Source organism: Lissotriton vulgaris, chromosome 5 (assembly GCF_964263255.1).
Source record: "Lissotriton vulgaris chromosome 5, aLisVul1.2, whole genome shotgun sequence".
In the NCBI taxonomy this organism is placed as follows: Eukaryota; Metazoa; Chordata; class Amphibia; order Caudata; family Salamandridae; genus Lissotriton; species Lissotriton vulgaris.
In genome coordinates this window covers 44,469,850-44,494,993 of record NC_141693.1, presented here as the reverse complement: position 1 = coordinate 44,494,993, position 25,144 = coordinate 44,469,850, and the positions used below count along the sequence as shown (strand labels likewise).

Genomic DNA, 25,144 nt, shown 5'->3' with positions numbered 1-25,144 from the left:
ACTGATATTATTACCGTAGAGATAGGAAAAAATCATTTTAAAGTATTCGCCTATGCTGACGATATTGCTATCACAACTATAAATATTAGGCGAGCACTCCCCAAAATAGTTTTGCTAGCCGAAGAATTTGGAGTACTGTCGGGCTACAAATTAAATGTGGCAAAAACTCAATTGATTCATTCTGAATGGGGGCGACCTAATGAACTGGTCTTCGCTTCTGAAGCGCAATATCTGGGGATAACTATATCTTCTAAGATTGATGATATAGTACGCCTCAATATTGAGCCCGTGTTAAAATCATCCATCACGCTCTTAGAAAGGCTAAATAATTTACATTTCTCACTATATGGGCATGTTAATATTATTAAAATGTACATTTTTTCTAAATTTTTATACTAATTTCGAACAATACCTCTTTTATTTTCGTCATTTTATTTCAGTAAAATTGATAGAATGATATCCAGGTTCCTCTAGAGCTATCATCGATCCAGGCGAGCCTTAAAATTGTGTTTTTTGGTGAGAATAAGGGGTGGTTGGGGGGTACCTAATTTTCGGTTATATTACTGGCTTATATCATTAAGATATATGGGTATACTACTTTTCCCAGATACCATCACTGAAGAACCAGTATATCCATCAGTTTATGAATTACTGGTAGGCGAAGAAGTGTCCCAATGCTTAGTAAAAATCATTGAACCTAGCGATTATAAAAAAAACAAATTCAAAATTATTTTAGCAGTGTTCACAATCTGGCGCCAAATAAGGAAAAAAATTGTTTGCTTGGGTGAAATTAATTACTATTCTCCAGTTTTTAACAACAATATGCTACCCTCGGTCTTTCATGATCAAATTATAAAAAGATGGTATCTTTCTGGAATTCAGTTATTAGGAGACTTATATAAAGATAGCCAATTTTCCCCTTTTTCGAACCTCCAAATTAAATATGGATTATCTAAGAACGACTTTTTTAAATATCTTCAGATACGGAGCTTCTTAGAATCTAAAGGACTTCTTATTCATAGTTGTATGAGCCAAAATACTACTTTAGAAACCAGTAGGAAAGCAAAAAAAATAGGAGTAGTTTATCAAACTGCTATTAATCAACTTGAAGACGATCTGTCTTTAGTAGAGAGCAAATGGCAAAGGAAGCTTGAAATTGAAAATGTTGATCTGGGAAGATCTATTGAATTATCGATTAAGATGCTCTTTAATGGCTCGCAACAAAGTCAGCACTATATGTCAATTTTCGAACTTTACTAATCCCCTGCTAAAATAGCGAAGTGGACACTTAGGAATGGAGATAGATGTAATCGATGTGATGAGAGGGGACTGACTCTATCCACATGTTCTTTAAATGTGATAAACTGGCCTGCTTTATTGCAGATATTGAATTTTTTTTAAATAATAGCCTCGGGATTGTTGTTAAATTAACTCTCTGAAATGGTTATTCTGGGTTTTCAAACGGATCAGTGTGGAACTAGGTCTACTGCTGAAGAAGCCTTTTTGTTTATTTGCATGTCAGTTTTCCGTTCTTGCATTACTTCTCGTTGGATTGATATTGACCCCCCCAATCTTTCATCATTGGCAGCTCAAACGGTTTTCTATATATCAATTAGAAATAGCTATGTATAGATCCAAGGGGGCAAAAAGGAAAAAACAGGGATTAAAAATATGGGATCCGATTTCCAAATGGATTTAAACGGACTCAAATTGATCTGCTTATCGTATATTGTATTATCTACTTCTGATGAATTGTATTGATGTTATGTTTACTTCTATCTCTAAGCAATTTTGCCATGTATTTTGCTCAATTTACGACTGACTGTTGAAATAAAAGCTATAAATAAAATAAAAAATAAAAAAGAGAAACTGTAAGCGAACATCGTACAACCAACGAACTGGACAGGGGTCTGATCTAGGGAACGGGGTATAGCTAAAGCATTAAACAATAGCTTGCCTACCAGTCCTACCCAGTAAACAGACCTACCTGGAGCCGATAGCTTTGAAATAAATAGCTTAGAAAGGCCCCAACGCCGAAGGAGAGCATGGCCTCAGCATAGAAGGACAGGAATCTTAAGGAAATGCTGAGAAAACTCCAGACGTCGAGCGTGAGTGAGGCGAGGGCCTCACCCCCTACATTCATGGGCCATGACTCAGCCAATGCTGAAGAGCTGGTTACCCGCTCCTTTATGGAAACTCAAGGCCCTCAAGAGAGAATTCGCAAAAGAACTGAAAGAAGTTCGAGAGATGTGGATGCAATGGGGGAATGAGTGGATGGCATTGAGGAGCACGAGACGTCCCAGGACGAAGAGGTGGAGCAGCTACAACAAGAGGTACTATGGCTACGGTAGCGGCAAACCAATATTCAGGGGCATACCAATGATTATGCGCCTGAAGGAACAGCCTTTGACGCCACCAAAGAACTGCACCCCTCAGTAAAAAAAAGTAATACTGTGGCGGGCGGTTTTTAATGACTTTGGCAGTCTCACAGTGGGGCGGCAGCGTGGCGGCCTTGCTCCAAGACCGTAAAATTCATAATATGGTCCTTACTGTTCGGAGACACTGATGAATGTCATGATTTGACCATGGTGCTGCAAGCAGCTCAGCTTCAGTAAGTAGAGGTGTAAAGTCATGTACAGTGTGAGAAGAGTCAGCAAGTAAGTAGGAGCATTTTTTGAGAAGGGTGTTGAAGAAATATGTGCATGGGAGAAAGCTGAAAAAGAGTTGGGTATTGTCATTGGCACCTGCTGAGGATTGCAAGGAGGATTCAGAATGCAGTCAATGCAGATCATGTCTGTCACTGTAACCAGAGACAAAAGGAACTGAATCCCGGTTGGCACAAGGAACATAGGGGCATATCATCAACAACTACCGATATTTATCGCTAAACTAGCTTAGCGACATTTTTTTTTATCGCCGTGCATCGCCGGATGGATTTTATCTATGAGATAACGTGCTATTAGCAACGTTTACCTCAATGCGATAAAATATCCGGTGATAGCGGCTTAATGCGTGAATATTGCTGGAAATCCAGCGATATTCAGGCATTAACATCAATAGGGTCTTAACCTGAATACAGAAAATAAATGTAGGGAGGGTCGAATAGGGCTTTATTTAACGACCAGAACCACTCATGCCCTAAGACAAACTATCAACAAACAAAAGAGAGGCCTGGTCAGAAACCTGTAAGTGTGCCGCAACTGGACTAGTGTCCCAAAACCATTAGTAGCACTAGAAGTGATAACCCAGGCCTGTTGGAAAAATTCCCATCAGCCCACCCATGTGGTGGAATGTCGTCATATGGGAGATGTCACCAATCCAATTCACAAACAGTGCACCTTAATCATGGCGCAGAGATGGATGGATTAACATGATGTAGATACAGACCACTGGGCTTCACTGGTGATACTAATGGGGTGCAGTGCAGAAAATAAAAGTGATAAATGTGAGAATAAAATTGACTCCAAGGGCCAAAATCAATTTTAATCAGTATGGCGCTCGGGTCAAGATTAAAATTCTGCCAAATAGTTTGAAATAATAACTATATGTGGGCAGAGTAGGTGAGGGTCGACATGTTTCAGCTGTACTGACTATTGGTCTTAGCTTTCTTCAGGACCATTAGGGAAACTGCGACTGCCAAACAAAAAAGTTAAGGGGTAAGTGATGCACGCTAATATACATTGGATGAATCCTACCAGTTCCTCTGAGCCCAGATGAATACTGTAGGAAGTCCAGAACTTTATGTATCTCCTAAAGAAGAGACATAAACGTGAATCAGAAACCATCTAGTGCACAACAGATTTCAGGAAAACAAGCACAGGATACTAAGCACACGAACAGGGCGATGGAGACACTTTCTCCCCGCTAAACTATATTTCAATTAGTGTATTTGAAATCATATCAACAAAAATATCTGTGGTGACTTACCCAGCATTATGTGGGAGTACGCCTCACCTCACCCGGAACCTTCTCGGGAAAAAGGGAGGCCCCGCTCTAGTTAAGGAGGGAAATGGACAGAGAAAGTACCTTTGAGAAATAGCAGAGGGACTAACAACCATGGTGCCTGCCATTTCTAAATTGGGCTTAACAAAACCTAGCTTTAAACAAGAAAGAAACTCAACCAAGTGTAAGAAAAATGGCTGTGTGACTCTGCAGGAAGGTAGTCAGCCTACACTTGGAGGGCTGTGTCTAGCGAAAAAATGACTACAAGAGGCTACCAAATAACCTTAGAGAACTTATATCAAGTGAAAAGCTTCAAAAAAGAGGTAACTACCAAAGCCTATCAGTGACTAAGTGCTGGGCAAATCACTAAAGACTTAAGTAGAATAGGGTCACTCATTAAGGGAAATCTCACTAATAATGTAGTGGTACACCCTATTCAGTAAGCAAGGGGAAGATCTAGTGCCCTACCTGTCCGTCGGTACCTCGATGCCGGCGTCCGAGAAGGAACGGAGGTACCGACGCATAACACGCATGTCTTTAAATACCCTCGTTAATTGGGTACCTGGCTGCAGCTGTGTTTGTTTTTTGGCGCGTCCGCCTGGAAAATCGGATGCCTGCGCTCAACTACGCATGCGCTAGGCAACCCGATAGTGTGGCGAGGTAGTAGCGAACTCTAGGCGCGCATGCGCGCTGCGCCCAGGCTGTAAAACGCATGCGCGAACTCAGAGCCTTGCGCTTAGAGCAGCGCATGTGCCAAACTATACTGCGCATGCGCTGGTATTTGTACACACTCAAAGGCGATCGTCCTGGCGATGTATATCACCGGAAGATAACACAGAGCATGCCTCGCGTCTGCACAACAGGCTTTCATTTTGAAGGCACTGAAAAGTAATGAGATGTTAGTATATACAATCCCTTATACCCAACTGGAGAAGATTATATGCATCGAGTGGGCCATAGTTTATATGTATACACAGTACTTGAATTTATATGCATCGAGTGGGCCATAGTTTATATGTATACATAGTACTTGAATTGGACCATGATGGGTAGCTGTACACTTACACCTGATGATGAAAAGTATTAGCAGTGTGTACTAATATCAAACTGGAGAAGATTATATGCATCGAGTGGGCCATAGTTTATATGTATACACAGTACTTGAATTGGACCATGATGGATAACTGTACACTTACACCTGATGATGAAAAGTATTAACAGTGTGTACTGAGAAGAAGCCATTTATATGTATGGCATAGTGTGTAAGGCTCGGAATGACTAAATATGGTCTGGGATGGCATCTTGAATGACCCCAGACTCAATCAATCAATCAGTGACACTTATAAAGCGCGCTACATACCCGTAGGGTCTCAAGGCGCTGGGGGGGGGGGGGGTGCTGCTACTGCTCGAACAGCCAGGTCTTCAGCTTCTTCCTGAAGGAGAGGTGGTCTTGGGTCAGGCGCAGATCGGACGGGAGGGAGTTCCAGGTCTTGGCGGCCAGGTAGGAGAAGGACCTTCCTCCTGTGGTTGCTCTTCGGATGCGGGGGACGGCGGCGAGGGCGTGGTTGGCTGATCGGAGGTGGCGTTTGGGAGCGTAGAAGTTGACTCGGCTGTTGAGGTAGCTCGGGCCTTGGTCGTGTAGGGCTTTGTGTGCGTGGGTGAGGAGGCGGAAGGTGATTCTCTTGTTGATGGGGAGCCAGTGAAGGTCTCTCAGATGTCCGGAGATGTGGCTGGATCGTGGGATGTCGAGGATGAGTCTGGCTGAGGCGTTTTGGATCCGCTGGAGTCTCTTCTGGAGCTTGGCGGTGGTCCCGGCGTAGAGGGCGTTGCCGTAGTCCAGTCGGCTGGTGACGAGGGCCTGGGTGACGGTCTTCCTGGTCTCTGAGTAGACTTCAGAAAACAGATGCCAAAAGACTATGGACTAGGTGAATTTACAGCGATGTCCACGGTATGTCGTCATTCAAACCTTGCATATGGCTTTTCAAAAGAAAAATCCATTTCTGCTCCTTCCTGAAAAGAAATTTGGCTACGTCACTAATGTGTGACGGAATGAATGGCTTTTCTAAAATGACCCATTTCATTTCTTCAGCAGTGTGTCCTTGCTCCAGAAAGTGATTTGTTAATTTCGTGGCCTGTTTGTGACACCTAATGGTGCTTTTGTGCTCCCCTATTCTTATTTTGATCTTACGGGTAGTATAGCCAACATACCTGAGGGAACAGGGACACGTTATCATATAGATGGCGTTGTCGGTGTTACAATTGGTGTGCTTCTTGAGCAGCCATGACCTTTCAGTCCCTATATCGACTGTGGTGGTTTTTTCAGTCTGGGGACAGACACTACATGACCCACAGGGGTAGTGACCAGAGACTGGGGGAAGATTCCATAGGGTTGTTGAGCCGTCAGTCTTGGTAGTTCTGGGTCTTGTGTGGACAAGAGTGTCACGAAGACTAGGTGCCCTTCTAAATGAAAACAATGGTAGTGGAAGGTTAGCCCCAGTACTATTCAGAATCGTCCAGTGTTTACGAACCATTTTCTGGACAGAGTTAGACATTGTGCTGAACGTGCTGACAAATGTCAGGCGCTCCATTGGTGGTTTTAATGGGCGTTTCTCAATCAGTGCCTCGCGGTTGTTGTTCGAGGCACGTTTCCATGCTTTATTCACAAGATGTTTGGGGTAATGGCGCTCCTCCAGGTGAGTGGCTAGTGTGGTTGCATGTTTTTTGAAAAGTTCTCTGGATGAACAATTCCTCCTAACCCGGAGGAACTGACCCACCGGGAGGTTCTCTCTAAGAGAGCGTGGGTGATGGCTATCAAATGACTAGAGTGAGTTCCTTGCCATAGGCTTGGTGAACAACTCACTACAGAGACTTCCATCCTCGGGGAAGATCGAAAGGTCGAGGAAGGGGAGTCTCGTGTGACTGTACTCCAGCGTGAACTTGAGATGAGGGTTGCATCCATTTAGCCAAGTGTGGAAGGCCTGTACTTCAGGGATCGAGCCTCGCCACACTACCAAGACGTCATCAATATACCTCTTCCATAGCACCAGATGTTCTAGAAAGGGGTTGCTATGGTCGAGGATTTGAGTTTGTTCCATTTGATGTACATAAAGATTTGCCAAACTTGGGGCAAAGACACTCCCCATGGAGGTCCCGGAGATCTGTAGAAACAGCTGTTCTTCAAACTTAAAGTAGTTTTGCTTCATTGCCAGTTCCGCAAGGGATAGAATGAAGTTAACTGGGGTTATGCTGTCCAGATCTTCCATTGACAAAAGGCCTCTGACTGTATCCAACATATCTTGTTGTGGAATACAGGTGTAGAGTGATTCTACATCAAAACTGACCATGAGGTCAGTTTCCACGTTATACTCAATGGTTGGTAATAATCTGAGGACATCGGCCGTGTCCTCCAGATACGTGGGCATTTTCTTGACTAGAGGTCTAAGAAAATGGTCTACAAAGGTGGAGAGTGGTTCCAGAATGGAACCAATCCCTGAAATGATAGGGCGCCCTGGTGGTGGTCTCGTGGCCTTGTGGATTTTAGGGAGACAATAGAAACCCGGAATGGTCGGTTTCTCTGTTATAAGGAATCTGGCTTCCTGAGGTGTAATCCACCCCTCCATATTCCCTTCGTCCACCAAAGTTTTGATTTCAGTCAGTAAACTTTGGGTGGGGTCTGAAGTGAGGCGACAATAGAATTTGTCGTTGCCCAGCTGTCTGAGACATTCCTGACGGTACTGTTCCAAATCCATAACAACAGTGGCTCCCCCTTTGTCCGCCGGTTTTATGACGATGGACGGATCTAGTGAGAGGTTTTTCACCGCCTGCTGTTCAGATTTTGAAAAATTATGGAACGTACTCCGGTCGGTAGTTCGCAGCTGTGAGATATCGTGTCTAACCGCCTGTTCAAAGGTAGTGACAAGGGAAGGGATTTGATGATTCAAAGGAGTGAACGAGGAAGGGGGGCATAGTCCTGTGTTCTTCATAGTGTCATCCCCTGATTGAGAGTCATCAGTTCTATCCTTAAAGAAAAAGTGAAGGCGCACTTTACGGAAGAACTTTTCAAGTTCTGTTCTTAGAAGAAAAGGGTCTCCGACGTTCGTAGGCACAAAGCCCAGACCTCTCTCCAAGACTGACTGCTCCACTGGAGTAAGAGTGCGAGAGCTCAGATTAACAACTAGACTCCTGTCGTCTCCGAGCTGTTGCTCTCTTGCGCTGCTCTCCTGCTCCGAGTGTTCGGGAACGTCTGTTCGGCTTCCCAATGGACAGTTTGTGGTCCTTTTCGTCTTCCCCTGTTCTGGCCTCGGCCACGCCCTAAAAAAGGCTGGTTAGGGAAAAACTGGGGAAAAGGAGTGTAAGGATTCATTGGTGGGGGATGTGGCTGAAAGCCCCAAGGACCTGGTGGCCACCAAGGACCCGGATGTTGGTAATTGCCTGGGTGTTGATTATACATGGCACCTCTCTGTCGACCACCCCTCTTAGATGGTCGTTGTTGAGACCCACCCCCTCTCTGGGGGGCTCCAGAAGTGCTGGGTGCCTCTGAATCACTAGAGTAGGTGTCGGAACCAGAGGAAGAGTAGTTGGATCCATACTGTTTGCCCCTGCTATTGAAGCTGGGGGCTACATAGTTGTCGCTAGTGTATGGATAGGTTTTCTCCATAGAAAAGCGATCTAAATCTTTCTTGAACTTGTCCATCTTACTCATCAAGATGTTATCTTTGTAATCTTTATTTGTCTTGTTTGTCTCGTCTAACTTTTTCTTGAACAGTGTGCTGCACGCAGCTTTAATCTGACCTTCAAGTACCTGAATTTCTATGAGAATTGCATCTGCTGCTCTCTTAGCTGTGCTGATTATTAATATCAGCCAGTCCCGCGTGCAGCGCCACGCAATGAGGGACCAGTCTCATAGAAAGGCTTTGTCGGTCAAAAAAAGACGTGGTGTGTTCGTGACAATAAGACCTGTAGGGGCACATTTACCTCTCAGGTATTGTGCCATAATGGTTCCATGGATAGAGGTGCGTGTATGTGATTTTTTCAAATTCAACAGTGTAAGCCTGTCATCTTTTGCTACACTGGAAGTCTCAGGTAATGAGTCTAAGAGGGAGGGGTTGTCATCCAAAATAGTTTTTAACATCTCATCATCAAACGCTAGTCCTGCAAAGTCAGCCATCTTCTTAGTAAGGGAGTCTCTTAAACCAATATAAGCTAGGTGAGCATAAACAAGGGGTATACCCTTGGAAATGGATAAAGTATTAGAAAAGACCCGCAACAGAAGTTGCACTAAGTACAGAAAATAAATGTAGGGAGGGTCGAATAGGGCTTTATTTAACGACCAGAACCACTCATGCCCTAAGACAAACTATCAACAAACAAAAGAGAGGCCTGGTCAGAAACCTGTAAGTGTGCCGCAACTGGACTAGTGTCCCAAAACCATTAGTAGCACTAGAAGTGATAACCCAGGCCTGTTGGAAAAATTCCCATCAGCCCACCCATGTGGTGGAATGTCGTCATATGGGAGATGTCACCAATCCAATTCACAAACAGTGCACCTTAATCATGGCGCAGAGATGGATGGATTAACATGATGTAGATACAGACCACTGGGCTTCACTGGTGATGCTAATGGGGTGCAGTGCAGAAAATAAAAGTGATAAATGTGAGAATAAAATTGACTCCAAGGGCCAAAATCAATTTTAATCAGTATGGCGCTCGGGTCAAGATTAAAATTCTGCCAAATAGTTTGAAATAATAACTATATGTGGGCAGAGTAGGTGAGGGTCGACATGTTTCAGCTGTACTGACTATTGGTCTTAGCTTTCTTCAGGACCATTAGGGAAACTGCGACTGCCAAACAAAAAAGTTAAGGGGTAAGTGATGCACGCTAATATACATTGGATGAATCCTACCAGTTCCTCTGAGCCCAGATGAATACTGTAGGAAGTCCAGAACTTTATGTATCTCCTAAAGAAGAGACATAAACGTGAATCAGAAACCATCTAGTGCACAACAGATTTCAGGAAAACAAGCACAGGATACTAAGCACACGAACAGGGCGATGGAGACACTTTCTCCCCGCTAAACTATATTTCAATTAGTGTATTTGAAATCATATCAACAAAAATATCTGTGGTGACTTACCCAGCATTATGTGGGAGTACGCCTCACCTCACCCGGAACCTTCTCGGGAAAAAGGGAGGCCCCGCTCTAGTTAAGGAGGGAAATGGACAGAGAAAGTACCTTTGAGAAATAGCAGAGGGACTAACAACCATGGTGCCTGCCATTTCTAAATTGGGCTTAACAAAACCTAGCTTTAAACAAGAAAGAAACTCAACCAAGTGTAAGAAAAATGGCTGTGTGACTCTGCAGGAAGGTAGTCAGCCTACACTTGGAGGGCTGTGTCTAGCGAAAAAATGACTACAAGAGGCTACCAAATAACCTTCATTGGATATACAGGTTAAGAAGTGGTCTGAGCAGGCGTTAGTTTTCAGCGATATTCGCGCTTAGCGCACATTTCTTTATCGCTACGCCTGCCTTGCTAATAGGCGATAGCTGTGTTAGCGACTGCTTTCAGTCGCTAACAGGTTGGGTACGCCCACTTTGCATGTCATTAGCGATAAATATCGCTGACATGCAAAGCGGGCCCCAAACCGCTCACTATCGCCGCAAAGCTGCCGCTAACTGATGTTACCGACAGCTTACTAATAGGGCGATGAAATTATCGCCGTTTTCGGCCGCAAAAGCGGCAATATTTTCATATCGCCTGCCTTGATAATATGCCCCACAGTGACTTTTGTGTATAGAGTGCTATGAAGTCCACTCAAGACTGAAAGCTCTTAGAGTTTCTTCTTGCTCAAATTTGTGTAATTTTTGACATTTTCTGTTTCCGTGGACTTCATTGCTGGTTTTGCTTGCGCAAAAGTGTCACAAAAAAGTCACACATTTGGTCATTGAATGTCTCCTAATTACAAGGAAACAATTAAAATGACACACATAATCAATCTGAACATTGGCAGCTATTTAAAGTGACATATTCCATTATAGATCTATTTAATATCAATTCAACTATCCAGGTACAATTTCCTGCAAGAGCATAAATCCTACAAGCCGTCAGGACAAAGCAATTCCCTATACTTCCTTTTGTGGTGGGGATGGCGGAGCAAAAGAGCAGACCTCTAAAAAAGAGTGTCAATTAAGGCTGCACAACAAACTGTATTAAAAACATTAACATTAAGATTAATTCACAGAAAAGGAAGTCTGAGCAATGTTGGGAAAGAATGAAATAAAACAAGAACATTTGTAAAATATTTTAACTCTACTGGGGTAAGGTATTGGCTTTGCAGGCCCTTCCCACCTGCTATGGTGAGCAGGCAGACTGTAGGCACAAGGAGAGGTCACCAAGAGCATTTGAAGGGAAGATCTCATGAAAATCTAAGGTTTTAATCCTGTAAATTGACGTCATTCCATGCATGCAACCTTAGGCAGTGAGCTCTCTGGCTACCCTGCTATTCCTATATTGTCATATCTACTAAAGTTATAAAGTGCAGAATGACTAACAGCCTGCTGTGGATTAGAGCAAATTGTTTATGGGTCAAGTGTGTCCCCAGGAGAATGGCAGATAGACAAAGAATGGGGTGTGGCCAAAGAATTGGCAAGTCAGAACACACAACCTGTCCATCACAGATTCTTAAAGACACAGGCATCCTCATCAACAGATAATCAACACCGGGAGTGCAGCATCCATTGTGCAGCTGCCTCTCTGAGCATTAGATGAAGCATAAACCATTGGGTAGCAGGTACTGGAACTATAGGAAACACTTTCAACCACTCATAAGGAATCCCTGTATGCATGAGATGAACCAGATGAAATGCACCAGTTACAGGCAACATCCACTTCTACCACTCAAAACAACTCCAGAGAGCCACAGGATGAAATAGTGAAGAGGGGATCTGCAAAACGCACATTCAGAAAGATTTCTACTGCTCACAGTCACTCATATGTGGGTGGAATAAACAGAAACAGTCACTAAGAAAGACGCTCCAGAAAACACTTGATCAGCAAAATCAAGGAGGCAAGGGGTAATGTCAAGTGTAGTCCATGAAGCACCACTACGGTAGAACCAGATTTTCAGTGTAGGCCAGGTTTATGGCTAGGTAAGTCATTTATTAATGTTGATTACCCAATATTGCCACAAAGAATACTCGCAGCAAACACAAATACATGAAGTCTCCCATACCTTGCAAAATACTCGTACAGAGTGTATACTAAGTTTCTAAATGGCTTGATCTTTTTCACCTATCTGTTTTTCTAATGGGGGCAGGGCCGATTTCTCCATTAAGGTGCTGGGGCTCCGCCCGGCCCTAATTCACATCCCCTAGTAAAAGTTTACAACATGCCAGCATGCAGATGAAACATGATTTTAATTTTTTTTTATTGTCAGTGACTGGCATCTCTCTAACCGAGGGACAGCCAGGCACAGAAAAGCAGCCCAAACCAAAGTGTGTGCCTATGGGCTCTAAAATATGAACACAGAATGAAGCAGCAAGAAGTGGTCTGTGTCAAAGAACTTCTGCCAAATAGAATGAGTTCATAAGAGGTGCCTCAAGCACGCTTTAACATCATTTCCAGTACTATATGTCCATGGAAGGTTATGGTGAAACCAAGAGAGCTGCTCTGAATTGTCACATTGAGCTATAACAAAACCATGACTAAGCATAATTCAAGAGCTGAAGTGGCGACATTCTTGCCAGTGTTGAAGTGTGAAGATTATCACAACACTTTTCCTATTCTGTACATATGACTTTCAAATCCTGTAGCATTAGAAAAATGCAAATTAATCCGCATGGACACTGACCTGCTACCTGCAGCTCAAATTCCGCGAAGGTTTCAACATCCGGGGTTGTAGATAGAAAGGCGCACATGTATCGTCCGGCATCGGAGCGGGTGATATTGGTGAATGACACGGCCACGCCTCCCTGTGCAATGTCTTTTTTTATTATTTTTGTCCTCCCTTTATACGGCTCATCCGGTTTATCATCATATTCCGTCCCATTGTCATAGAGATGCACGAGGTAAACTCTATTTGATGTTTCCCAGAAAACTTGCATTTCCACAGCACTTATAGGGGGGTCAAGTTGGCAGGAAAGTATGGTCTCCCCACCAACAATGGCACAAATAGGCTAACGGGTCCAACAGCATTCACAGACTGCACAGCTGCACCTGTCAATGATTTCCCCAATATTACCTCAAGCATTGTCTGCATCAAACACAAATGCATGCAGTGTCCAATACCTTGCAAAATACCCATACAGCGCATCTACAACAGTTCTAAATTGTCTTGATTCAAAATGTGGGTCACTATTTTAGCTTTTATACAAAAAGGGAAAGGGGCGCTTGTAGGTCCAGCATACAATGTTGTTCAATTGAGACGAGTGGGATCGCAGATTAGACTCATTTTGGAGCACCATCTCGCCTCATTTTATTCTCCCACACATTTTTCTATCACATCTACACCACAAGGCCCCGCACCCACACTTCACCCATACGGCTTGGGGAAAAGATCTCCGCCAAAGAGCCCCTCACAGGGTGCCCGTCAGGCATTGCAGCGCCAGCCTGACGAGGAGCAAGCCCTATGATGAAGCATGACACTCAACCGGATGTGTGAGGGCCCCACATCCCATATTGAGAGCAACCCTGACTCTACTTTAGAGCAGGGGTGTTGACCAACCCAGCCTCCGGCATTTACTTCCCTCCCCTATAGGAACTGCATTATCCTTCATTGCTACGTTAACTATTTTAGCTATCTGGTTTTTCTATCAGGGGCTGCTTTTATTCTGGTGTCCAGGCCTATTTTTGTCCCAGTCCAACCCTGCCCCTACCACAAGCAATCACTCCATATGGGAAGGAAGAGATTGTAAGGGGGGCACAAGTCTCTGTCACACTGAATCTAGGATAATAATACTAAATAAACTACTGCCTTCTGCTTATGTTTATGCTATAAAATGACCACACACACACATATACACATACATGCATATATATATATTAAAACTGCATATAGACAAAGAATGAAAAAGCATGAACTGGTCCATTCATAGGAACCGTCCAGAGCAGTTCTGACACTTAGAATGAGTTCATAGGAGGTGCCACAATCACTCTTTAACACAGATCTCAGTACTATACGTCCATGGAAGCTTATGGTGGAATCAAAAGAGCTGCTCTGAAGTGTCTCATTGCACTAAAACAAAACCATGACAAAACATAATACAAGAGCATGGGGGGGGGGGAGAGATTCTTGCCAATGTGAAGATTAGCACAACACTTTTCTATCAAAGGATCCTATTCTGTACATATGATTTTCAAGTCCTATAGTATTACAAAACTACAAATGACTCCACATGGGCACTGACCTGCTACCTGTAGCTCAAATTCCGCATAGGTATCCATATCCCGAGTTCTGAAGGCGCACATGTATCGTCCGGCATCGGAGCGGGTGAGATTGGTGAATGACACGGCCACGCCTCCCTGTGCAATGTCTTTTTTGATCATTTTTGTCCTCCCTTTAAACTGCTCATCCGGCTTATCATCATATTCCGTCCCATTGTCATAGAGATGCACAAGGTAGATTTGATGTTCTGTTTCCCAGAAGATTTCCATTTCCACTGCACTAACAGGGGGGTTGAGATGGCAGGAAAGTATGGTCTCCCCACCAACAATGGCACACATAGGCTGACTGGGCCCAACAGCATTCACAGACTGCACAGCTGCACCTGTCAAGGAAAACAGAAGATAACAACTATCAGCACAAATGATAAAGCAGAGGTGGTGCTGCTCACAGGGTGCACACTGGAAGGAGCCAGCCCAGGCATGTTTTATTCTGTAAGGGTTTTAGTTTCTACTCTTACAAATCGAAGCTAAATTCCTATTTTCTTTCACGTTAATAGGTCTTGTTATAGGCAGATTGTGTCATTGAACGCATCAATGTGTGTCCTGAACCTTTAACTACCAAATGAAATGTATCGGTTGATCTACTCTGCACCTGAGTGGTAATTCTTTAAAACGGTGGTTTCATTATACAACAGGTAGCAATGCAATATCGCCCTAGCAGGAAGGAGACACCCTTTCCCGCCACTGGCAGTGGTGAGCATTGCCATAGTGACACTCCAATGGCAATCCACATTTGTATATCGACTTTGCCAATATGAATGGGTTTCTACCCCTGCCTTCCGCAGGCGCGTTCATTCGCCACAAAATCTGAGCAGGGGAAAGGAATGCACACAATATAACTAGTCGTTAAGGCCAGATGTACTAAGCGTTTGCATCACCCTTGCATCCCACGAGGCGACACACGGCAATGCAAATTCTTATTTGGGATTTACAAGGCAAGGGCGGATTTGTGTGGGCTTGAAAAGCTTTACAAAGAAATGTAACACAATGCCGCAGATTTAGCTGTGTTGCATTATATTTTGAGTTTTAGGTGTTTAATGCGTGGAGCATGATCCACCCATGGATTTCACGCAATTCCAGATTTACTAAGTGTTAAAAATTGGTTGTTTGTTGACTGGGGGTGTAACCCTAAGTCAAACAGCAACCACAATCTGACTCAGGGTAAGGATCAGGCAACCCCAAATTAACTTTTGCCCACCCTCTGGTAGCTTGATACAAAACAATAAGGCTTAACTTAGAGGCACTATGTAAAGTATTTGTGCAAAACTTCAAACAGTAAAACAGTGAAAACACCACATACAAAAGAACCACTCCAGGTTAGAAAACTCTAACTGAATATAATAGATAAAACAAGATCAAAACAAAAAAACACAATAAATAGAACTTGAGTAATTAATATTTTTTGTAATAAACTGCAAAATTGTGCTTAGGAGCAATAAGTTGGTCATGTCAGACCAAAACAAAGTCAAGAGTTCAGGCTAGCTGAGGAGGGAGCACGGGCCGGATGCAGCGCCCCAGTGAGACCTGCTGAACAAAAGTACCTTAATCCTTGCATTGCATCGGCAAGGATGCGGTGCAGTCATGCGATATGTCTGTGTTCCCTGTGCAGGTGGGGTGATGCCTCAATTTTCTCCATGCAAGAACGGTGATGTGAAAGGTTTAGAAGGCAATGCCAAGGTTCTGAGATGTGACCGTTCTGAAGGTAATGCTCTGGGTTTCTCCATGCAGTAGAGGTGGTGCATCAATCTTCTCCATGCAATGGAGACAATGCACTTATGATGATGATGCACTGGTTCCAAGTACGATGCACTGGTCCTGTTCCCGCAACAGTGTTGTTGCATCAGTTATGCTGTCGCAGCAAATAATGCAACTGTTCCCGTGGAGCAAACACCTAGGCCAACTTCCAAGGGTCTAGTGCTGGGGTGCCACCATTTGGCAGAGCAGACTCACAGACTGTAGAGTCCAAGTGCTGGAGCCGGCAGATTGAAAGTTTTGTATGTCCCTGAGATTTCAGATCAGGTGGCCAGTCAGCTAGCCCAAATGATGCAAGTCTAGTCCTTCTCACCCAGGCAAGAGAGAGCAGCAGGTAGCAGGGCAACACAGCAAGGCAGTAGTTCAGCAAACAGCAGTCTAGCAGAGCGGTAGTCTTTTTAGCATCACAGCAATTCTTCTTCATTGGAGAATGGACACTGGTCCAGAAGTGTACTGAAGTCAAGATATCAGAGGGTCAGTACGTATACCTAGTTGTCCCACTGAAGTGGAGGGGGACTTCAAAGAATGTTCTTTGAAATCCACAAAGGTCCTCCTTTCCTGCTCTGGCTGCAGACCCACTACAGGGGAGTATGCTGCCCTTTGTGTGCGGACAGCACACAGCCTATTCAGGTGCAAGTGCAAGGCTGTGCCCAGCTCCCCCCTGATATCTCTCAGGATGGCCCTTCAAGTCACACCTACTCCTTTTATGTGTGGCTGTCTAGAGTGAATACACATAGCCCAGCTTTCACCCAGCTCAGACTAAACAGAGACAGGCAGCAGGCACTAAATAGCTAGTAAGGAAATTGCCAACATTCATAAAGTCTAACATACACAGAGAAAATCCTTTTGAAGTGTACCGGGGAACTCAATTGTACTTATACTTTACCCCCTCCACCATAGAGTGATATTTCACTGCCACTTAAAGGAGGTATTTGATGATTTCAGAGAAACCAGGAAGTGTTATGGGTGAAGCAAAAAAGCTAGGTGAATGAAAGATTCAGGAGTAACTCCCAGAAAACAGTTTTTACACAAAGTGAATACAGAAAGAAGATAACAGCCCAAAGATAGGAAGTACAGAACTAATTACTCCTTGAGGAGGCAGCCTAGGCATTCCAAGATTAGAGAAACATACTGACCAGTCCAAATGGAACACTGTGTCCCCATCAAAGCACATACCCAGCCCTGAGGAAGAGCTTCGTGCAAACCAGGAGGCCCCATGTAAAGGTTGAACCTTTTCGGCATATTGTAATAAGTGGTCAGGTGGGGAATAACATCATTAAAAGATTAAATGCTATATGTGAAAAAGAAAGAGAAAAAAATCATATCTTCTACAAACAGGCTAGGAGAGCCCCACCCCTTTTTCCCCCCTACCACACGGGGCCACAAGATACCTTTAGGATCAAATGTCTGAGGGAGTGTAATACATCCCCAAACCATTTGTTTGTGAATTTTATGTTGGACGCCTATGTTTAAGTGTTATAGATGCAAAGACACAATATATGTAAGTGACGTTTTGTAAGAGTGTCTGAATTGTAAAAACATTAGAAGAGTATATGTTTTCTTTCTGTAACACTATTCTATACATGTAATAACCTTATAAAAAAATCAGTGATAAATCAATAAACGTCTTCTTTGCCATAGCACATTCACTGCTCCTAATTGTATAGATTTAATTTGACATAATATAGGGGATATATATATAGATGCTACTAAAAGACTAGAATCTTGAGAGAGTGATGGGTGGCATAGAGTGAGGAGTGGGAAAGAGCACACCAAGAAACAGATCAGAGGCCTTAATTGCCCTATGGTACATGTAAGGGTTACACATCAAACAAAGTGAAATATCAATCTATGGTCGAGGGGGTATAGTATATGTACATTTCAACTTTCAGAAAGTGGCATTTAAGAATTGCAATTTAAAATCTAACTTAACCATGAGTTGTGATTTGATATTGTGATTCCAGAGACACTAGACTTGGGGTTCTTATCTCCTCCCAATCGGAAATTACACCTATAGAATGCAATAAGGTAATCACAATGTTACCCTACGGGAGATATAGGCCTAGAAATAGTTAGAATGGACTTTGGGAGTTTTTGACTGCCAGGACATATAAAACTTAAAAGTACATACTGTGCCAAAATTGCACTCTGTTCCATGGGTTATACAGGACCTACCTTAGGGGTGAATTATATGTACAAAAAGGGAAGGTTTAGGCCTGGTAGGAGGTTTTTTTGCCGGGCCAAAATGGCAGTGTAATCTGCACATACAGGCTCTGCAGTGGCAGGAATGATACATGGTTAAAGGTTTACTTATGTGGGTGGCACAATTAGTGCTGCAGATCCACTAGTATCATTTCATCTACAGGCCCTGGTATAAGGGGTACCAAATTTCTGTAGTAGGGGATCTCTGTGTATAGTCATAGTATAGTCATAATCTAGTGAATATTGCCGCCCATGTGCGTGGACCCCGGAGCAATCAAAAATAATCTCTTAAACTGTCTTCATTGCAGACCTGCATAGACACTTAAGAGAAAATTAAAGACAATAATGCAACCTGTACCTACAAGGCTACACTATCCAGTACTTCAACTAGAAATGCCAAGGATATTACTAACACATTTAACACAATCTGTCAAGTTTCCCCACTTAGAGAAACTTTCCTCCCCTCACCAAGTCCTTGAAATGATAGAGAAGAAGGGATGGACAGACAAGCCTCCATAGGCTGCCATTATGTGTCTGGAAAAGGGATACCGTGCCTTTAAGGAACTCTCTAGAGACCCTCGGTATCCCAGCATGCACAGCCCACTCCTATTACTTTCAGTTCTTTTTTCTGGCTCCTGCTAGCAAGAACCTGGAGCATTGAGCCCTCCCTTTTTGGGTGTTTTGTGTAATATTTGGCACTTTTAAAGTGTTAGAGTGTGTTCACTCGACATATCTTTGCTTCTTCTTCACTTTGCTGGAGTTTTCTGGTGTTTTTGGCCGCTCTTTTGTCAAATATGCCTGCCTTATTTGATAAATGTCCTGAGTGTGCCAGGAAGAAGGCAAAATCAGATCCACACAGGGTGTGTATCCTGTGTCTCCCTTCTTCTCATGGCCCTGAGGCTTGTGAGATCCACCAGCAGTTCTCCAACAGGACCCTGAAAGACAGACAGAAGATCAGGCTCCAAGGACTGGAGCAAAGAAAGCAGCAAGGTCCAGGTGGGTCTGGGCATGACGGGACCTCTTCCTCTGCCCGTGCTTCGGCCTCTGGGGGGCTCCCCAGTAAGGAGAAGGCCAGAAAATGCCACCGGTCTCCGTCGGCGTCGATAGCCTCGACGTCGGCGTCGAGAGGAATGACCACGGTCTGCACCATGTCTCCCCAGGACTCTGGGTCGAAGCCCCTTGACGTCGAGGACTGCTTCGTCGTCGAGTCATCATCGACGTCGAGAGGGTTCAACAGGGCGCCCCTGCTCACCGTCGAGGCGACACTGCCGTTCGCCAGCGACGTCAACTCGACGTTCGACGTCGAGAAGACTATCATCGACGTCGAGACGATGATCAAGACGATCATCGACGTCGAGAAGACGATCATCGACGTCGAGAAGATCGATCATCGATGTCGAAAAGGCGCTCAGCGTCGAGGAGGAAAGGCAGGTTGCATTCCAAAGCCAGGACTGAATCCTCGGTTTCCACGAGTCCACGGTCGGTGCGGGGGCGATGCTCGGCTACCAGGGGTAGGGCCTCGAGGTCTCCCCCTTCAGGTCAGGTGCAGAAAAGAAGGATAGTGGAAGAGTCTCCGGGCTCGGAGCACTCGCAAGTCTATTCGCTCTCCAAACCGAGGTCACCTACACCTCCTCCGTTACCCAAGGACCCTCCTCTGCGTAAACCGACGCCTCCTCCACCGCCTCTTCCTCCTCCTCATACTCCGCCTCCTCCACCACCACCTCCGCCGAGGTCTGTCTCGTTGACACATCTCCCGACACCGCCTACGGGGCCACCACAACCTAGGCTCCCGTTTCGGCCTCCACAGCTCCCTCCTCTACGGCCCGTGGAACGTCCGAGGCCGCGGAGGTCGAGATCTCCCTCCAGACAGAGGGATATATCCAGGAGTCGCTGTCGCTCTTCTACGAGATCCAGACGGCGCCACAGGAGGGACCGGTCAAGGTCCTGCCACACAAAGTCATCCAGTGCCAAGGACTATTCACCTACTCGGTCGTACTCCCCTCGGACGAGGGTGTTTCCAGTAGACAACATAATCTCCTTCTAGGACGTGTTGCTGCGAGGGGCGACTAAGCTGGGCATCACGCTCACTGTGCCCGCGCCATCGACTTCCGTCATTTTCGAAACTCTGCACAAGAAGCAGTTATCTCTTCCTATGCTGCCCTTGGTGCCAGGGCTGGTGGAACCTGCCATGGAGCTATTCCTCACCCCTGCGGCTACGAGAGGAGCACCTTCCAGGCTGCTGAAGAAATATAGGGCTCCTTACTCGGACCCAGCGTTTCTTCGTTTGGATTCCGCGCCGGACTCGGTAATTGTGACTGCGGCAAGAAAACAGCACGCCACCACCCCGTCATCGACAGTGCCTCCTGACAAGGAGAGCCGCTGGATGGATTCGGCAGGCAGGAAGATTTGTGGGACGGCCTCCACTTCTGTGAAGGCTGCGAGTGCCTCAGCACTGTTGGGACGTTATGATCGGGCTCTGTGGGAGTCCCTCCAACAGTTCTCGGAACACCTTCCCCGGGAGAAAAGGGAAGATATCTAAGAGATCCTCGCTGAAGGACTGCTGGTCTCCAACCAGGTGATAAGCTCGGCTGCGGATTCCTCCCTCTTGGCAGCCCAAGGGTACTGCCATGGGGTCAACCTGAGATGCCACGCCTGGTTACGTCTTACATCCTTGAATCCCGAGGCGCAGCAGAGAGTTGCCACCCTACCCTTTTCGGGCGAGACCCTCTTCGGGAAACATACGGACGAAGAGATGGCCCACATGAAGGCAGAGGCAGAAACCCTGACGGCTGTCGGGTTGGAAAAGCCTAAGGAACAGAAAAATACCTTCCGCCTGTTCCAGAGGCGGTACGGGGCGCAAGGCAGAGGGCAAGGTCGACAGCAGCAGCAGCAGTTCCAGCGGAGACCATTCCAAAAGCGCCAGAGGGTCCGAGGTGGTCAGCAGTCTTCGTCCGCGACCAAAGGCCCGGCTGGGTCTAGGCCCTGAGGTGCTACTTCCCCTTCATCCGTTACCCGCTCCGGTGGGGGGAAGCATGCAACATTACCTGGCAGAGTGGAGAAACATTACTCAGGACAAGTGGGTGCTGAATATTATTTGCAATGGGTACAGTTTTCGGTTCACCAGCCCGCCTCCAGCAATTCCACCGGTTGGCTCGCAGTTCCAACTGCGCGAGCTCATTGCGGAGGCCGATACCCTGTTAAAGCGGGATAGAAGATGTCCCTCTGTCTCAAAGGGAAAAGGGTCTTTACTCACGCTTCTTCCTAGTACTGAAGAAGGACAAGAACTAGTTCATACCCATTCTGGATTTGCGACAAGCAAACAAGTGGATTTGCAGGGAAAAGTTTTGTATGCTGTCTTTGCACCAGATTTATCCTCAGCTGCAGAGAGGAGACTGGCAGTGCGCGATAGATCTGCAAGATGCGTACTTCCATGTGCCCATTGCACGGAAACATCGGAAGTTCCTGCGCTTCCTCGTCGGCACCAATCACTATCAGTACACCGTACTACCCTTTGGACTGAAGTCTGTACCCAGGACTTTTTCGAAATGCATTGCTGTGGTGGCAGCGCACCTGAGAAAGAACAAGGTGTTTATCTACCCGTAGCTGGACGATTGGTTGATCAAAGCCTCCACCTTCCAGGAAGCGCAATTGCACTTCAACAGGACGGCCGTCCTGCTGAACCGACTGGGGTTGCACATCAATCTGTCCAAATCTGTCCCGATTCCTGTACAGTGCCTGCAGTACTTGGGAGCCTCCATCAATACGCTGTCGGCAAGAGTGTCTCCTTCGGAGGAGAGGCGCTTATCCATCCTTTGGAAGGCTCAGGCTCTCATAGCAGCTCCATGGTATGTAACCTTTACAACGAAACTTTTACAACGACCTACCATTACAACGCAACTTTTACAATGCAAACTATTACAACGCATTGCTCTGGGGGGCGCTCTAGGATAGGGAATAGGTTAATTTACTATCCAATAACCTTCCCTACTATCCACGGGGACTGGAGTTGGAATAGTAAATTAAACTATTCACTATCCAGCGCCTAAAAGCATTATGCGTTGTAATGGTATGCGTGGTAAAAACCGCGTTGTAAAGGTAGGCGTTGTAAAAGTATGCCTTGTAACGTCATACATCCCAGCTCCATCTACAACAGTGAGGACAGTGTCTTCTCTACTGGGATCAATGGCCTCTTGTATCTTCCTCACTCCGCACGCGGGCCTACACATGAGGCCGCTACAGGAATGTTTGGAGGACCAGTGGGACCAGAGGAAAGGGTGTTGGGACGACCGGATCCAGTTGTCTCTTCACGCCCAACAGTCCCTGAGATGGTTGTGCTCGGCAGAGAGTCTCCTCAGAGGGGTTCCTTTCCACAAGGACATCCCGACTCAGACTATCGTTACGGATGTGTCTCTCCTGGGCTGGGGAGTGCATTCATACCATCTACAGATCCAGGGAACGTTGTCTCCGGCGGAGTCCACGTATCACATCAATTTCCTGGAACTCAGAGCTGTTCACTTGGCACTGAAGGCCTTTCATCCGTCCTTCCAGACCAACTTCTTGCTTGTGCAGACAGACAATACGACTTTAACAAGCAGGGGGGCTGTCACAGGAAGCGCAGGCGATCTGGCACTGGCTGTTAGCCAGAGGACTGACGATAACGGCAACTCATCTGCCAGGTGTGCAGAATGTTCAGGCGGACGCCCTCAGCAGTTTGCTTCACGAAAACCACGAGTGGGTCATAAACGACGAGGTGCTCGACGACATCTTCGCCATGTGGGGCACTCCAGAAGTGGATCTGTTCGCCACCGCCGAAAACAGCAAATGCCGCGACTTCGCCTCGAGGTATTACCAGCCGGGGACTCTGGGGAACGCGTTATGGATCAGCTGGCCGAACAGCTTTCTGACTAAACGCTTTTCCACCCATTCCCCTGATTCCGGCGGTGCTCATCAAGCTGGCCCGGTCCCGGCCCCGGATGATCCTCATTTCTCCGGAATGGCCCAGGCAGTGGTGGTTCAGGGACCTGCTTCACCGGTCGATCCTGCCTCATTGTCGGCTGCCGTTTCGGCCGGACCTTCTCACGAAGTTCGGGGGCAGATGGTGCACCCCAACCTCTCATCGTTGAGTTTGGCGGCATGGCTCCTGAGATAGTGCAATATGGCTGTTGGACCTGGCCCTGCCCAGGTGCGGGTGGCATGACCTCGTAGTGGTTTGCAGCCATCTTGTTTTAGTAGCTTTTCTATCCATTCCCCTTATTATTTATCTGACCCAGGGAACATAGGAAAAATATGAGACTGACACCCCTAAAATCAGAATTACGTGATACACTCTTTAAGAAGAGTGCTCTCCACCTCCTAGGTCTAGAAATAGGACTTCTGGGCCGGGATTGTCCTCCAGGCAATCTTGCTGGACGATATTGCTAGGATGCGTATTCCCCGTCTAGAGACAGTGACAGGGCCTGGGGAAACTCCGCCATCTGGTATCTGCTGTCTGCCCTTTAGATTAGAGGGGAGGAGTAGTTTCGGGGCTGTGTCCTGTCCTCCACAATGCCGGCGCCGCTTCCTGCTGGGCGGCTGACGACCCTGCCTTCCTGCTTCAAAGGATGAGGTGACCCCTGACGGGGGCCACCCCCAACCGGGCCTAGGGGAGGGAAACCCCCGGCCTACATGAAAGGAGATCAAAGACATTTTGAGGGATAAAAGAAGGACACTGGAACTAGAGGATCAGGTCTGCTAGGGGAATCTCCGAAGAGGTACCCCCGAGAGCCCTCCTAAGGCACGACGGGTGTGTCTATCACCTGAGCCCTGCTGACGCTGTCGCGGCTCCAAGTCTTCCCTATCCACAAGAGCCCTGCTGACGCTGACGCGGCTCCAAGTCTTCGCTATCCACAAGGGCCCTGCTGACGCTGTCGCAGCCCCAAGCCTTCGCCATCACCTGAGCCCTGCTGATGCTGTCGCGGCTCCAAGTCTTTGCTATCCACAAGACCCTGCTGACGCTGTCGCGGCTCCAAGTCTTCGATATCCACAAGAGCCCTGCTGACGCTGTCGCGGCTCCAAGTCTTCGCTATCCACCAGGGCCCTGCTGACGCTGATGCAGCCCCAACCCTTTGCCATCATCTGAGCCCTGCTGACGCTGTCGTGGCTCCAAGTCTTCGCTATCCACAAGGGCACTGCTGATGCTGTCGCGGCCCCAAGCCTTCGCCCTCACCTGAGCCCTGCTGATGCTGTCGCGGCTCCAAGTCTTTGCTATCCACAAGAGCACTGCTGACGCTGTCACGGCTCCAAGTATTCGCTATCCACAAGAGCCCTACTGATGCTGTCGCGGCTCCAAGTCTTCGCTACCCACAAGGGCCCTGCTGACACTGTCGCGGCCCCAAGCCTTCGCCATCACCTGAGCCCTGCTGATGCTGTCGCGGCTCCAAGTCTTTGCTATCCACAAGAGCCCTGCTGACGCTGTCACGGCTCCAAGTCTTCGCTATCCTCAAGAGCCCTGCTGACGCTGACGCGGCTCCAAGACTTCGCTATGCACCAGGGCCCTGCTGACGCTGTCGCGGCCCCAAGCCTTCGCCATCATCTGAGCCCTGCTGACGCTGTCGCGGCTCCAAGTCTTTGCTATCCACAAGAGCCCTGCTGACGCTGTCGCGGCTCCAAGTCTTCGCTATCCACAAGGGCCCTGCTGAAGCTGTCGCGGCCCCAAGCCTTCGCCCTCACCTGAGCCCTGCTGATGCTGTCGCGGCTCCAGGTCTTCGCTATCCACAAGGGCCCTGCTGACACTGTCGCGGCCCCAAGCCTTCGCCATCACCGGAGCCC

At 46.6% G+C, this 25,144-nt stretch overlaps 1 protein-coding gene across 1 annotated transcript in view; it reads right to left on the bottom strand.

The window, feature by feature from the left end:
* The window catches only part of LOC147710093 (myelin-oligodendrocyte glycoprotein-like), a 250,517-nt gene that overhangs the window by 105,301 nt on the left and 120,072 nt on the right, over positions 1-25,144 (bottom strand). Inside the window, exon 3 of the mRNA XM_086920794.1 lies at positions 14,347-14,706. Coding sequence (XP_086776920.1) covers positions 14,347-14,706 — 360 coding nt within the window. The remainder of the gene's footprint in view (positions 1-14,346; positions 14,707-25,144) is intronic.